We start from the raw sequence: 15193 nt of genomic DNA, 5'->3' as shown, positions 1-15193 counted from the left end.
GGTCACTCATGGTGAACAGGTTTCAGTGGAGCTTCCAGACTAAGACAGACTAGGAAGAAGGACCTGGCCACCCACCTCTGAAAAAATTGGCTATGAAAAGCAGCAGAGCATTGTCTTGAGATAGTGCTGGTGAGAGGATGGTGCAAAAAGATGGGGCAGGGTTTTGCTTTGCTATACATATGGTGACTAGGAGTCAAAATTGACTCAATGGCACTAACAACAAATGTTCACTGCAGCATTATTTACAACAGCCAAGATATGTAAACAACCTAAGTGTCCATCAATAGATAAATGGATAAAGAACATGTGGGGTACACACACACACACAGGAATACTACTCAGTCATAAAAAAAAATAAAATCTTGCCACTTGTGACAACATGGATGGACCTTGAGGGCATTATGCTAAGTGAAATAAGTAAGATAGAGAAAGACAAATACCATATGATTTCACTCATAGGTGGAATCTGAAAAAAAAAAAACAAAATAAAACAAAAACAAACTCATAGATACAGAGAACAGACTAGTGGTTATAAGAGGGCAAGGGGATTAGGGGGTAGGCAAAATGGGTGAAGGGAGTCAATTCTATGGTGATGGATGGTAACTAGACTTGTGGTGGTAAGCACTTTTAGTATATACAGATGTCAAATCATAACACTGTACACTTGAAACTAATAATAAAAACTAATAATAAAAATAAATTAAGAAAAGTTAATAGGTGAGCAATAGGACTCATTTCATTCCATTCTGACTTTATACTTTTTTACATAATACAGCCAACTTTTTTTTAAAAAAATAAGATTTGTTTCTAAAACTTTGGTAGCTTCACTAAATCTCGGCAGGAAACCTAAGGATAATGCACACAGAATTAGATAAGCACTTTTTCATATATATATATATATATATGCATATGTATATTATTGACTTCCAGAAAGGATTTTTTCTTTCCATTTGTTTTCAGGAGTAGTTAGCATTATATTATTTTCTTTTGCTTTTCTCTACTTAAATGTTTTATAACATAATAACACCCAGTTAGCTATATCATTCATGGTTTTAATGAGAATTTTGAAGTAGCCAAATAATATTAGGACATGGAACCCATGAAAGCACTATATCACAAGATGGTCTTATATATAATTTGAGACAGGTCTTGATATTTTCATATAGACTGGCCAAAATTAGTGAGCATGATTACAGGCAGTGTGCCTATTGATGGGCAGTGTCAACAACGGGATCCTTAAATCCAAGATGATGACATTTTGCAAGGACATAAAACTTTGGTTTATTTATTACATCATTTACTAGAAATAAGTTCATGCCAAAAGGTCAGGAAAGGATTGTATCATGAGCAGCAGATTAATTAACAATGTAAACTGTACATACGCCTTTGTGTCAACAAGAAGCAGTTCAGTTCTTTGCAGGATGGATCTGAAACATCGTCTATAAGTATCACATGGCGGTTAAGTGGCTTAGTTGTGGGATCACACTATAGATATTTTTTGCAAGTGAAAGAAATGACTTGCCTGTTCACCAAGGGAAAATCTTCACCTCATCTCACCAAAGAAGATTGGACATTTTGATTGTCATTATAGCACATTTAAACTCTGAATATTTCTTCTCTGCAGGGGCATTCACAAGTAATTGCAAGAAAACGTGATTTACTTTACTCAATAAACTACATATTTGAAAAACTCATCTAGCAAAGAATAATCTAGTTTACCTTCATTTAAAAAATCATTTTCCAGAAGTGAAAACTTTGGCTTGAACAGATTCCTATAAAAAATAGAGTTGAATGCTAAATTCTGAATATGATTCACTATTTTCAAACCTCATGATAATAAACTAATATTGTTCAATACTACTTTTTGCAATTAACATTGGCAGTGTAAAACAAGGGATGCAAATAGAAATCACTGAACCTCATATGGCACTGAAAACTAGATATGATGAAGTTGGAATGCAAGAACTCTCTACATATCTTAATTAATTTTTTTAAGTATAACAAACCATTTTGCAAAGAGTCTGTCTTTATTCACAAGTACCTAAATTTATGAATAGCTATCTTTCATTATTAAATTAAACAAAAAATATATCTTCTGAGGGTGAATTATTTACTGAATATTTCACTGTAAAAAACAAGACCGGTCAAGAGTTTACACCTAAAGATTAATGAATTACAAAATAAAATTTTTCATAATTAGCTATTTTAATTTTCAATTTGTGTTTTTTAAAAATTGAATTTAAAATAGCTAACCACATATATTTGTATCACCTTACTTCCTTAAAACAAAATTTAGTAAAATTTGAGAAAGTCTAATTATATTTCTGGTAGGTGATATTTCTTAAAGCTGGCTTGCTTCACTCTGTAAGATTTGATAAACAAATGAAAAGCAATAGGATATACTGGAGTACATGAGGAAGCCATTCGGTTTAAAACTAAATCAGCCAGACCTTCTTTTTCCAAAAGGGCCTGATGTGGCCTGTCGAGCATGCATTGTACATCTACTTTAAATCTTTACTATGTCCCAAAGACAAGAATGATGCCCCTGAAGATAGAGATGTAACCTCCCTCATATCTGCATTTCCTTTAGGATAGCATCTCTCTCTAAACTAAGGCTCACCTTTTGACCAATCACCTTGTAGCCACTGACCTGCTGTATTCACTGATCTGCTGTGCCAGCAAAGCAATCTTGTGACTTTATAAAAGGGACATTCCTACCATATGTGATGTATGCTCTTTGTTCCAAGACAGTACATAACCACTCTGTACATCTCACTTCTTTGGTGCCCTTCCTTCCTTCCAGAAGGAAGTCCCTGGGCTAGTCCTCAGATCTGGCTCATAATAAACTCACCCCAAGTTTGATTTATAGATTGATTATGGATTATTTGCATTGACATTTCTTGTTGTAGTCAGCAGGATTCCAGAGAAACCCACCAGAGACCACCTGGAATCTACTCTGACTGGCATTCAGTACCAATAGGGGTCCACTGAGCCTCCTGGATCACTGCATTCTTCAGGTGACCCTGGTGAGTTCTCCTGAAACCCGGACTTCCTTATTTTAAATTGATGGTCCAGAGTTTATATGAGCTACTTAAAGTCTTAACACTAGGTGTCCTAAGGGGTACCAGTACATACCGTAGGTAAGAGGAACCTGGGGAGAGGGGGAATTCCTAGGAACGAGAAACCTAGCGGGAATTTGGTAGGCCAGGGGAGCTTAGGAGGAACTTTGGAGTGAATGGGGCAGGTTGACCTTTTAATTTGGCTTTAAGTTGGAAAGAATTGTGTTTATAAAGTCTGAACAAACCGCTTGATAGAAAAATGAGAGTCTGAACTTGTTCAGCTCCAAAGAGAAGGGACACCAGCTCCTCCCGGCCAAAAGGCGTTCTCAGGTGACTGAGAACCTTGGAGGAGTGTCAGAGGATCAATCCTTGAGACAAATAGTGGTCCCATAGACAACTCCACTATCATTCACGTTAATTAACTAAAGGCTTGTCTGGGAAAGGGCATATGAGGGTTGGTCACCCACACACTCTGAGTCCCCATAGTAGTTTTAGATGACCAGTGGGAGAAACCAAGGCACGTAACAGTGTTTCCAACCTTTCTTTAGGGAATAACACTCACAAGCAGCACATTTATGACCCACTACACTGTCCCTAGAAATTGTTCAGACTTTATAATATAACAAAACTAAAAGAAAAACAAGAAATTGAGCTTCTAAAAGCCAACCAGTTTCTGAATGGGCAGCCTCCTCCTGGAACTTCAGCTGGCTTCATGCTGAAACTTGCAAGTGCTTACCGAAATGGGGATAACTGTAAACGACTGGCAAGATAAACAGGGATAATTTAAAATTACAGTGGCCACTGTGGGGCTCCTTTTTAAGAGCCAGGTAATAGAAAAATTTTTAAAGAGTCGAGCTCACCACCTTCCGGCATAACCGCTCAAACTAAAAGTTCTGGAAGCTATAAATATTTACAAAAAACAACAGCAAAAAGAAAAATCTCACCAAGCTTGTTTCATGTTCTGAGGGCTTGGCTTAAAAATTGTCAGGTTGGGGTACCAAAATACGGTCAGATAAAAATGCAGTTTCACCCCATTTTGTGGTCGGAGATAGACAGATAGAAATGTGAGTTGCATTCCACTCACGGCTAAAGCCCTACCAAACTGCCGCCAGCCTCAGGGGAATTACATTAGCCACTAGAAGGAACGTTCTGATTAGATAAGATCATTTAAAAAGTGCACTTAAAAGCAAAAATTTCAAAATTCAAAAATAACCTTATTGAAAATTTTGTTGCAAAAAGCTAATAAAAACTAAGTTATAAAAAGTACCTAAAGGAAAATATATCAGGCCGTAACTTTACAAACATCCCCGTAATCTACTCCCAGAGTTAAGGAGACTCTGAGAGATTTTCTGGGAAACTGCTACATTAAAGATTACTGAAACTATTCAATACAGCCAGGTAGTTACTGTTTGTCCCAGCTGAAACCTGACAAGGCATTTGAAAGGATTTAGCAACTTATGATCAGAAATTTAGCCAAACTGGAAGCTGATATTCAGAGCCTGATAGGAATTTTCTTTCCAGACCTTCTTCCCTAAGTTAAAATAAAACTAAGCACCCAGAGGGAAAGAAGCTAAAATTAGCGATGATGTAGTTGGACAGGTAGATTGACCTATAATGTCATTTAAGTTACAACCCAAATTTCTGAGAAATTAAGAGCAACTATCCTTAAAAAAAAATCCTTGCAAGACTGGAAAAGCAGCTCTAGAGGCAGTTCAGATTCCACTCAGTTCCTTTATCTCAAAAAGGATTATCGCCTCCTCTCTAGGAACTGTTATCTAGCCCATCATCAATTCCTAAGACTGAAGGAAAACAAAAAGGAAAAAAGGCAAGAAAAATGGCCATATGAGGACCCTCGCCCAAAATCTAGCATCTTGAGTGTCTTCTCCACAAATATTAGTGGAAAAAGCTTAAAACAAAATTTGGACTGAAACTAGGGAGCCTTGCATTACTACACCTGATTCACGGCAGTAATTTTAAAACAATAGCTGTGGAGTCTCTGTGTATGTGTGTCTATATGTATGTTATATATGTGTGATATCTTACCTCCAAATGGTATAATTTTATTAAAATTGTACTATGAAGTAGCATGTTTCTAGAAATTATAAAAAGTATTTATAAATTTGCCAAGCCACAGAATTCTAATGTAAAAGACAGTTTATAAGTGCTTACTTCTTAGTTTTCACTAAAAATTAAGGTCTGTAAGGGTTAAAAATTCTAATTAATATATGTGATTAAAGCTACTAAAAATTAATAAGAAAACATCTTTGTATTCAAAGAAAGATGTATGTTCAGTAAACAAGGTATAAAGAAGGGAAATATTTTTGTTTGTTTTGTTAAGAAAGATAAATTTGTCCTAAAGCACTAGGAAGGAAAGAAGGCATGGGATAAATTCTGAAGGTAAAAAGAAAGTTATAGCAGGGTTGTGGAAAAATAACCCTGAAGAAATAATTTTGTGCATGGTCAAATCAGCTAAGATTAAAACAAATTTAATTAAGTGAATAAGTTTTAATATCAGAAGTAAGCTAGTACAAAAATTAAAACTTGATTTTCTCTTTCTTAAAAGGATAATTTTCCTGGACTTTTAGTCTGCTCTTGATAAAGAGATTATAAAAGGTTTTCTTTACTTTTGAGTGAGTCTCACTTTGGTTAAATGGATAAGTATTGTTTCACAGCAACCCTTGTTTCATGGGGACAAGATCAGCAACCCCTTGATCTTGTGTGACCAAGTGTTTTAAAACCTTTTGATATTTTTGACAAGCTCACCAAAATTCATATCCTAAATGAGACCTTTCTTTGGACTTAAAAAAATTTCTCAGAATTTTTAGAGGGCCCCTGGGACTTCTAAAAGAAATTTGTTCTCTCTTCCTATAAAGAGGGAAATACTAAACTAATTAGGCTTGTTTGGTATGCTAAATTGCATGGCAAGCATTGTCAAGTAAATGATGATAAACCTTCTTAGGTTATATTGCATAGGTAAATGTTATTCCCTATCTTAACCCTGCTACCTTGCTTCCAACATCACAAAAGGACAAGACCACAACTGCATTCCAGTATCTAATTCAGTTTACAGATGGGTCTTACTTAAATGATAAGCAAGACATTATCAAGCTGGATATGCTGTCCAGCCTCGAGAATTCCTGCTACTTTCTATTAACTCTGCTAACCCAATAAAAAGATTTCCTCTACAGGCTCAAGAAATTACCATGGAAGAAGAGAAACAAAAGGGGAAAACAATATTTTAGGATAATTTCTCCCACAGTGGCTCATAAAGCCTATACTTGTTGTACTATATGCCCAAAATATAATCCAGGGAAACAATTTCATGACTCACAAGGCCACTTTCCTCTTCCTAAGGGACCCTTTGAGGTATGGCAATTGGACTTTGTTCAAATGCCACCATCTCAGGGATAAATATATCTGGTAATGATCTGTATATTCTCATATTGGATTGAGGCCTTTTCTTGCAGAACAGCAATGGCTTTAGGTAAATTATTATTGGAAAGGATAATTCCTGTTTGAGGAATTCCTACTGAGTTACACAGTGACTGGGGAACTCATCTCACCAGACAAATAATTAAAGCTATTTGTGACATCTGGCCAATAATGCAACATTTTAACTAATAGCACAATCAAAACTCAATTAGCAAAGCTTTCAGAAGCATTTAATCTCTCGTGGCCAAAAACTCTTCTGCTAGTGCTCCTCAGTCTTAGATCTATACCCTTTAGTAAACACCGGCTGTCCCCTTTCGAAATAATAATGGGATGGCCTATGCAACGAGATGAAGGAATATGTGAACCAACTTTGCTTAAAGGAGATATCCTAATTATTGTCAAGGTCTCATTGAGACACTTAAAAGAAGTGAGAGGTTGGTAGCTGATTCTTTTCACAGTGAGCTCCCGGGAGATGAAGATCTTTAGGATTATGAGCTACAACCTGGAGATTTTGTTTATTGGAAAAGACATTAGATAAAAAACTCTTTGGGGCCAGCCTGGTGGCATAGTGGTTAAATGCACGTGCTCAGCTTCAGTGGCCTGGGGTTCGTAGGTTCAGATCCCGGGCACACACCGATGCACCACTTGTCAAGCTATGCTGTGGTGGTGTCCCATATAAAGTAGAGGAAGATAGGCAGGATGTTAGCCCAGGGCCAATTTTCCTCAGAAAAAAGAGGAGGATTGGCATCGGATGTTAGCTCAGAGCTAGTCTTCCTCACAAAAAAAAAAAAAAACAAAAAACTTTTTGCAGCCCTGTTGGAAAGGACCATACCAGGTACTTTTTTTTTTTTTTTTATTTTTTTTTTATTTTTCCCCTAAAGCCCCAGGCGATAGTTGTATGTCATAGTTGCACATTCTTCTAGTTGCTGTATGTGGGACGCGGCCTCAGCATGGCCGGAGAAGCAGTGCGTCTGTGCGCGCCTGGGATCCGAACCCGGGCAGCCTGCATCGGAGCGCACGCACTTAACCGCTAAGCCACGGGGCCGGCCCCATACCAGGTACTTTTAACCAATTCATATGCTGCAGAATCAAAAGGCATAGACTCATGGATTCACATTCCTCATTTTAAAACAAAAGCCTTCTCTACCTGAGTGAGTTTCAGTTCCTATTTCTGATACCCGACTTCAACTGACCAATGCAAATATCTCCAAACCAGGATGAGAAGAAGACGGTATCTGTTGTAGACAGCTGTCCCAAGACTCCAGACCAGGCCTATATTCCTAACCTTATATCTCCTCATTTAAACCTTTGTAATGCTTAAACTATATACCTATTTTATAATTGTTCCATTTAAGGTTGTCAGAATACTATCATACTTAAAGAAAGTGATTGATTTGGAACAGACTGGTCTCGAAGGTCAGGCATTTATTGGGTGGCTCCTAATGGAACTCAATGGTTATGTGGAACAAATCTCTGGCCTTGGCTACTGCCTAGATGGCTAAAACCCTGCACCCTGAGCTTCCTTGGATGCAGGGAAGGATTTGCACTGAGGTAACATCTGTTGCCAATCTTCTCTCTTTAAGGCCAGATGGGCTCATTCAGTGATCCACTGGTATGGCCACCTAGTAGCTACATTTGTTCCTTCCTTGGGGCTAGAAGATGTCATTATCACACATAGAAGCCCTGACTAAATTTACTCAACAAGTCAAGCAGGAATAGCCTTATTAAGTACTAAAATGCCTTTAATCAAAAAGGCTGTCCTTCAAAATAGAATGGCCTTGGATATTCCAACAGCATTCCAAAGTGGTACATGTGCAATCATTCAAACTGAATGCTATGTTTTTATACCTTATAAATCTTCCAATGTGTCATCTCTGCTAAAGGACGTGAAAAAGTAGATCTTAAGCAATCCTATACCCAGTCTTGATTTGTTTGGTTGGCCCCGTTCAGGTATTGGTTCCCTTTTTCGGTCTGGATTGCAATTATAATTGTAAACAATGTGAGCATGAGGAGTCATGGAAAAGCACATGTACAATGTTCGTGCAACAACCTAAAATTAATTGAAAAACCTATGAAATGCTTCCTCTGTTTGTCTATTTCCCCCCAACATGGATAACTGGGCAAATAAATGAGATAAAAGCCTAGCACCAAGGGACATGACGGACCCAGGGCAAGCAGCAACCACCCTGGCACTGAGGGACAATATTTTTGATCATCAGTGCTTTCTATCAAAAGATTATAGACCAAAAGGGGGAAAATGATAAATAAATGAAAAGCAATAGGATATACTAGAGTATATGAGGAAGCCATTTGGTTTAAAACTAATTCAGCCTGACCTTGTTTTTCCAAAAGGGCTTGACATGGCCTGTTGAGCATGCATTGTACATCTGCTTTAAATCCTTACTATGTCCCAAAGACAAGAATGATGCCCGTGAAGATAGGGATGTAACCTCCCTCATATCTGCATTTCCTTTAGGATAAGCATCTCTCCCTAAACTAAGGCTCACCTTTTGACCACTCACCTTGTGACTGCTGACCTGCTGTATTCACTGATCTGCTGTGCCAGCAAAGCAATCTTGTGACTATTGTAAAAGGGACATTCCTATCATATGTGATGTATGCTCTTTGCTCCAAGATCGTATATAACTACTCTGTACACCCCACTTCTTTGTGCAAGGCCCCAGGCTAGTCCTCAGATCTGGCTCATAATAAACTCACCCTAATTTCGATTTACACTTGATTATGGATTATTTGCATTGACAGATTACCTGCCTGACATATGAGTTTATGACCCCTCTTGTACATTATCATAAATATATCATTTTAGAAATAATATTTGAAGAAAATGGACTTACTCTTTCTCCTTCAGGTCCCAGTTGTCCTACTTCTCCAGGAGAGCCAATGAAACCCTTAACGTAAGCAAATAATCTTTATATTATTTCATTTGAATATTCACCCAGTAATTCCAAATAGAAATACTTAAATGTTTTTCATAACAAAATGAAATTACAAGGCTTAACAGTATGAATAACTTCCCCTCACCTTATTCCTTTTCTTCCAGAAGTTACAGATCAATCTTTTCATTAAAAAAAAAAAAAGGTATGGAATGTAATTTAAGACATGGTGGCTAATAAAAATCAACAAGACCAAATCTTTTTCTTCATTGAATTTTATAGTGGACAGAAAATATATCTATATAATTAACTAAAATATAAGGCAGAATGGAAGTATCAAAAGACTATAAGAAGTACAGAGAATGAAGAGATTCATTTCAGTGAATGAATTAGAAGGTTTCAAAGGAGACTGGCACTTGAGATAGGCCTAGAGAGTGGGTAAAATTTTGATAAGCAGAGGATGGAGAAAGAACAACCCAAGCAGAGCAATTACAATAAGCAGAGACATAATGGAGAGAACTCAGGGAGTGTTTGTAAACAGTAACTGACAGCACTTTAGGTGTAAGATGTCTTGAAGAAGAGCAAAGACCCACTGTGCCCTCATGACGTTTTCAATTTGTCTGAGAAACAAGGGTACATACAAATAACAATGCAAGGTACTTTATCCTAACATACTTCAGTTATATCTCACTGTGGCAAATAATAACGTTTCATCAATTTAATAGATAAAGTGTATCATAGTTTGGAGACTAGATTAAGGAGAGCCTTAAATTTCATGCTAAGAATTTTGGACTTTATATTTTAGACAACTGGAAGCTACTGACTTTGGGGAAGTGTGGCAATGCCCTGATATTAAACTGTATTTCTAAAATATTAGTCTATTGACAGGATACAGAATACATCTGAGACAGGAAACATTGAGTGTAGGAAAAGCTGTTAAAAGTCTCTTTCAATGGTCCAAATTTGAAGGAATATGAGTCTGGACCATTGATTCAAAAAACATTATTTTAGTGCCCATTGTGCGCCAGGAGGATTATAAAGATGAACATGAAAATCACTGCCTTCAAGAAGTTCACAGTTTATTCAGAAAGAAGGTCATACAAATAAATAAGTCTAATATCATATGATAATTGTGACACAATTATGTGATATGTGATGTGATAAATATAAGATGCAATGGGAACTTGGAAGGCAGAATGACCAACTTTGCCTAGAAGGAAGATTTAGGAAAGCTTTACAGAAGAGGAAACATTTAGCTGAGTCTTGAAGGAAAGGAAAGGCATTCCAGGCAGGGCTAACAATGTGCCATGAATCACTCACTCAATCAATAAGAATGAAATGACACGGCATTTTCAAAGAATTGCAAATAGTTCTGTATGGTTGGTAGGCAGGAGGTGAGGTTGGAAACGGTAGCAGGGGCCACATCATGAAAACTCTTTTACGTAATGATGGGAAGCCTGGAATTTATACTGTGAACCACTAAAAAAATTTTACGCATAGTTTTGATATAATCAAATTTGCGGTTTATAAAATTCACTAGGATTACAGTGGGTCAACAGGACTTTGTAAACTCTCTAAGGATCAAGGCAAAAATGACTGTAAGGTTTATAGTTGGACTGATAGGTTAATTGTAACCACTGATAGAAATATGGAAAACAAATAGAAAAGCTGAGTTTGGTAAAAAGAGGATGAGTTTTGTTAGTCATTTTGAGTTTGTGGTGATGATGAGGCATTCAAATGTAATTATCTTGGCAGGGAATTGGAGATGTAGGACTCGTAGAAAGAGCTCGTAGAGAGATATAAGATTTGAAGGACAAGTGGGTTGGATGACTTAAGGAAAACTAGAGCTCTGAGGAGAAAACAAAGAGAAAAACCATCAGTGAACCAGAGAGAGGGTGAAATAGAGATGGGAGAAGAAGAAGAATAGTCATATGGATACAGAGAAAAGCCAAGGTATAAAAGAATTTTAAGAAGAGATACAGGAGGCCATTTTGACTAAATTCTAAATAAAGGCGACTTATTTTGAGTCAGAGAATGGGTGGCTTTTCAGAGTAAATGCTTCAATAATAATTTACAGTAAGAAAGAATTCAAGTTTTAAAAAAAGTAAATGTCATTTGTAGACACACAGTAGCATTTTCACAATAGCCAAAAGGTGGAAGCAGCCCAAATGTTCAACAGATGAACAGATAAACAAAATGTGGTATATACACACAACGGAATATTATTCATCCTTAAAAAGGAAAGAAATTCTGACACTTGCTACAACATGAATGAACCTTGAAGACAATCATGCTAAGTGAAATAAGCCAATCATGAAAGCATAGATGTTATATGATTCCACTTAAATGAAATACCTAGATTAGTCAAATTCATAAAGACAGAAAGTAGAATGGTTTTCAGGGGTTGGGGAGAAGGGAGAATGGGGAGTTATTCTTTAATGAGTATGGAGTTTCAGTTTGGGAAGATGAAAAAGTTCTGGAGACGGATGGTGGTAATGGCTGCACAACAATGTGAATGTACTTAATGCCTCCTGCTAAGGACTGAATGTACCCCCTCAAAATACATATGTTGAAACCTTATCTCCAATGTGATGGTAATTCAAGGTGGGGCCTTTGGGAGGTAATTAGGTCATGAGGGTAAAGTCCTCATGAATGGGATTAGAGCTCTTATAAGAAGAGACATGAAAGGGATGATTGCCCTCTTGGCCATGTGAGCACACAGTGAGAAGGTGGCTGTCTACAAGCAGTGAAGTGGGTCCTCACTAGACACCAGATCTGCCAGTACCTTGATCTTGGACTTCCCAGACTCCAGAACTGTGAGATATAAATGTTGTTTAAAAGGCCCAGTCTACGGTATTTTTGTTATAGCAGCCCAAACTCAGACACCACTGAACTGTACATTTAAAAACGGTTAAAATGGCAAATTTTATGTTATGTATATTTTACCACAATTTTTTTAAAAAAGTAAATGTCTCAGGAATCATTTCTAAGTTGCCTGGAATAAGAACCTTGGGAGGGATTTAATTCCTAAGGACGAAAGCTAGTTTGGTGTTGCCATAGGAAGAGGAGCACTTTTCTTTGACAAGGAAAAACACCTTTAAAATTCCCCATGTTCTACAGATTGTATGAATAAGCAAAAAACAATAAAAGAGAAAAAAGAGAGAGAATTAGTTTCCTTCTACTTTAATAAGTGAAACATCTGCAATTTGTTTGCTTGAACGCCAAGCATCTGGAGGACGGGCAAGGCTTCTTTTAACATGAAGCATCCAAAAGTGTTTCTGATACTAAAACATTTAGAATTAGAGGACAAGCTGCATGTATTTTCAGAATCATCAGCTACAGATGGCTTCAAGTTTAAAAACAGTTAACTTTTGTTTTAATATATACAACTGGAGTTTTGCTTATAAATAAAAAGAACAGACACCCTAACTGGTGTACGCTTATCACTAAACTAAATAATCAACTGAGAACTCAGGAGTTGAAAAGTCAGACTTCTACACAACATAGCCTGTGCAGGGGACAAACATAACATTTTACAAGTGAAGATTTTAAAGGGAACAATGCTATGAGCAATTATATAGGCATTTCATAAAGGTTTCTTGATAATTATTATGCTGATTCTAACAGAAATAAAATGTCAGCAGCACCCACCAAGGAAATCACATGGCGTTTTGGTCACTCTCAAAACACTACTCCTAAACTAGAGTTTAGTGTGTAATGAAACAGAGAACATAAAAAAATAATAACACATATTCTTTTGCTTTTTGGATTGAAGGTTGTATATCCTCTTGGAGACTATTTTGTATCACCAGCAGGGCCACTAAAAGGTCAGGAGAGGCCCTACACAATTCTACTTTTTGAAATACCTAACATATTATCACACAAAGAAATGCCAAAGGAGGGTTACAAAATGAGTCTAAACATTTACATTTAACAAAGTAACTATCTAAACACTAAAAAATGCAATCAAATAACAGTGTCAGTCAAAGGATCATTTATCACATAGTTTATAAAAATATTAATTTACAGTGCATAGTACATAGTACAGTCCAGTAACAGGACACAAATTAAATGGAAAACATCTTATAATCCTGTCAGCGTGTTTTTGTGATTTTTGTCTTTTTAATCACATTTGGAGTTAATGTCAAAAGTCTACATTTCAGACCCTTTGTGAATGTGAAGCCTAGATAAATGGCACTACTGGTTCCTCCAGCACTCCCAAAGGAAAAGAATTAAATCAATTAAATCAATCACAAAAAAGACTAGATCTGCTATTTTTTAATCCTTTTATGAAGCTGGCTGTCCAAACCTAAGAATACAACTTAAAAAGGGTTACAACCTAGAGAATAATTTTCAATACAAACGGGGGAAAAAGCAACAACAAAAGGATGGATAATATAATGCAAAAATGGTACAAAGAACTTAGAAAAGTTATAGGAATCACCGAAGCAAATGGAAAATGCAGTAAGAGCAAATTGCACAGTGCCAAATAACCCATCTCAGAGTTACTGCTCACACACACAAGAAACTTCCAGATTCCAATAATAACGATAGAATCTGCATAAAAAGTGCAAGCCATATGCTATGCACTGGGCTTCAAGAATGTTAAGCTCAGGTAGTTATCATAACTATCTGAAAGGTCAGTTTCATTATCACCATTTAATAAGATAAGAAAAATGAAGCACTGAAGGGTTGAATGACATCTAAACTCATCAAGCTAGTAAATGAGGGGTTAAGAAAAAAAAATGGTAGGCCTGCCTAACTCCAAAGCCCATGTTCTTGACCACTAATCTCTTCTCGCTTCCCAAATCCAAGTCAACATGTGCTCTCGGTGCAGTTTCTAATAAAAAATACATGACTCTTCCCCATTATATTTTCACTTACTGCAAGGGTAAAGACAGCATGGGATACAGAGCTAAAGGTGAGAAGACTGGTTTTAGTTCTGGCCAGCTATGACTTTGCCAAATCACCTAAATTCCTTAGCTGACTATTTTCTCATCGGTAAAGTGGAGACAATTATACCTGCTCTCCTACTTCACATGATTGATGGCAAAATAAAAGAAGAAAATATGTATGAAAGTATTTGAAAATGTTTAAGAAGTTTAAAAATTTAAAGCATCACCATAGCACATACTGTCTAAATACTTTATGTTTTATTTATTTCAAAAAGGTATTTTAAACAAGATAAGGCACAGATGTAGACTGAGGAAAATAACTGGCTATTAAAAATAGAGAACCTTAAAGACAAAAATTTTAGTTTACTTTTACCAATTTTTCCTAGAACCAGCTTTGATTTTAATTTGTAGCAGACTACATAACATATCACAGTAATTTTTTTTTTTTACTCCTTAATGATTAAAAGTGGCTAACAACTCCTTTAATGGTTTGGAAGTGCAATGGTATGTTCTGGATTTGATAAGCTTATTTCCTTCTTTGCAGATATTTCTTTACTCGATTGTTTTTGTATCATAATATTATCTCAGCGTTGAACTAATATAAATTTTTTTTGCGTCTTCATATTTTTTTCATCATGATTTCTTAGGTCTATGTGTGTTCACATATAAATAATACTATAAATGTTTATAGAGCATATTCTAACACATTAGACATTATACTAGGAGCTAGAAATTAGCAGAAAAGAATGATGTAAAACCTACCACTGTAAGACTGCTTTCTGTGGCCATAACAGTGAAAATATCTACTAAACAAGTGAACTTTTCAGGCTAAACCTGCATTATATTCCAAGTTCCTACGAAAATGTGAAAATGATAAGTGTTTTGTATATTTCCTTCTACTTTTACGCAAGCA

General features: G+C 36.3%; 1 protein-coding gene across 1 annotated transcript in view; it reads right to left on the bottom strand.

Moving 5' to 3' along the window:
- The window catches only part of COL24A1 (collagen type XXIV alpha 1 chain), a 346899-nt gene that overhangs the window by 256654 nt on the left and 75052 nt on the right, over positions 1–15193 (bottom strand). The window contains exon 12 of the mRNA XM_087448191.1: positions 9347–9400. Within this exon, the coding sequence (XP_087304317.1) occupies positions 9347–9400 (54 nt within the window). The remainder of the gene's footprint in view (positions 1–9346; positions 9401–15193) is intronic.

Source organism: Ceratotherium simum, chromosome 2 (assembly GCF_057802395.1).
Source record: "Ceratotherium simum simum isolate JZ-2026a chromosome 2, ASM5780239v1, whole genome shotgun sequence".
In the NCBI taxonomy this organism is placed as follows: domain Eukaryota; kingdom Metazoa; phylum Chordata; class Mammalia; order Perissodactyla; family Rhinocerotidae; genus Ceratotherium; species Ceratotherium simum.
Note: the sequence above shows the minus strand (reverse complement) of the source record. Positions and strands in the feature narration are given on the sequence as shown.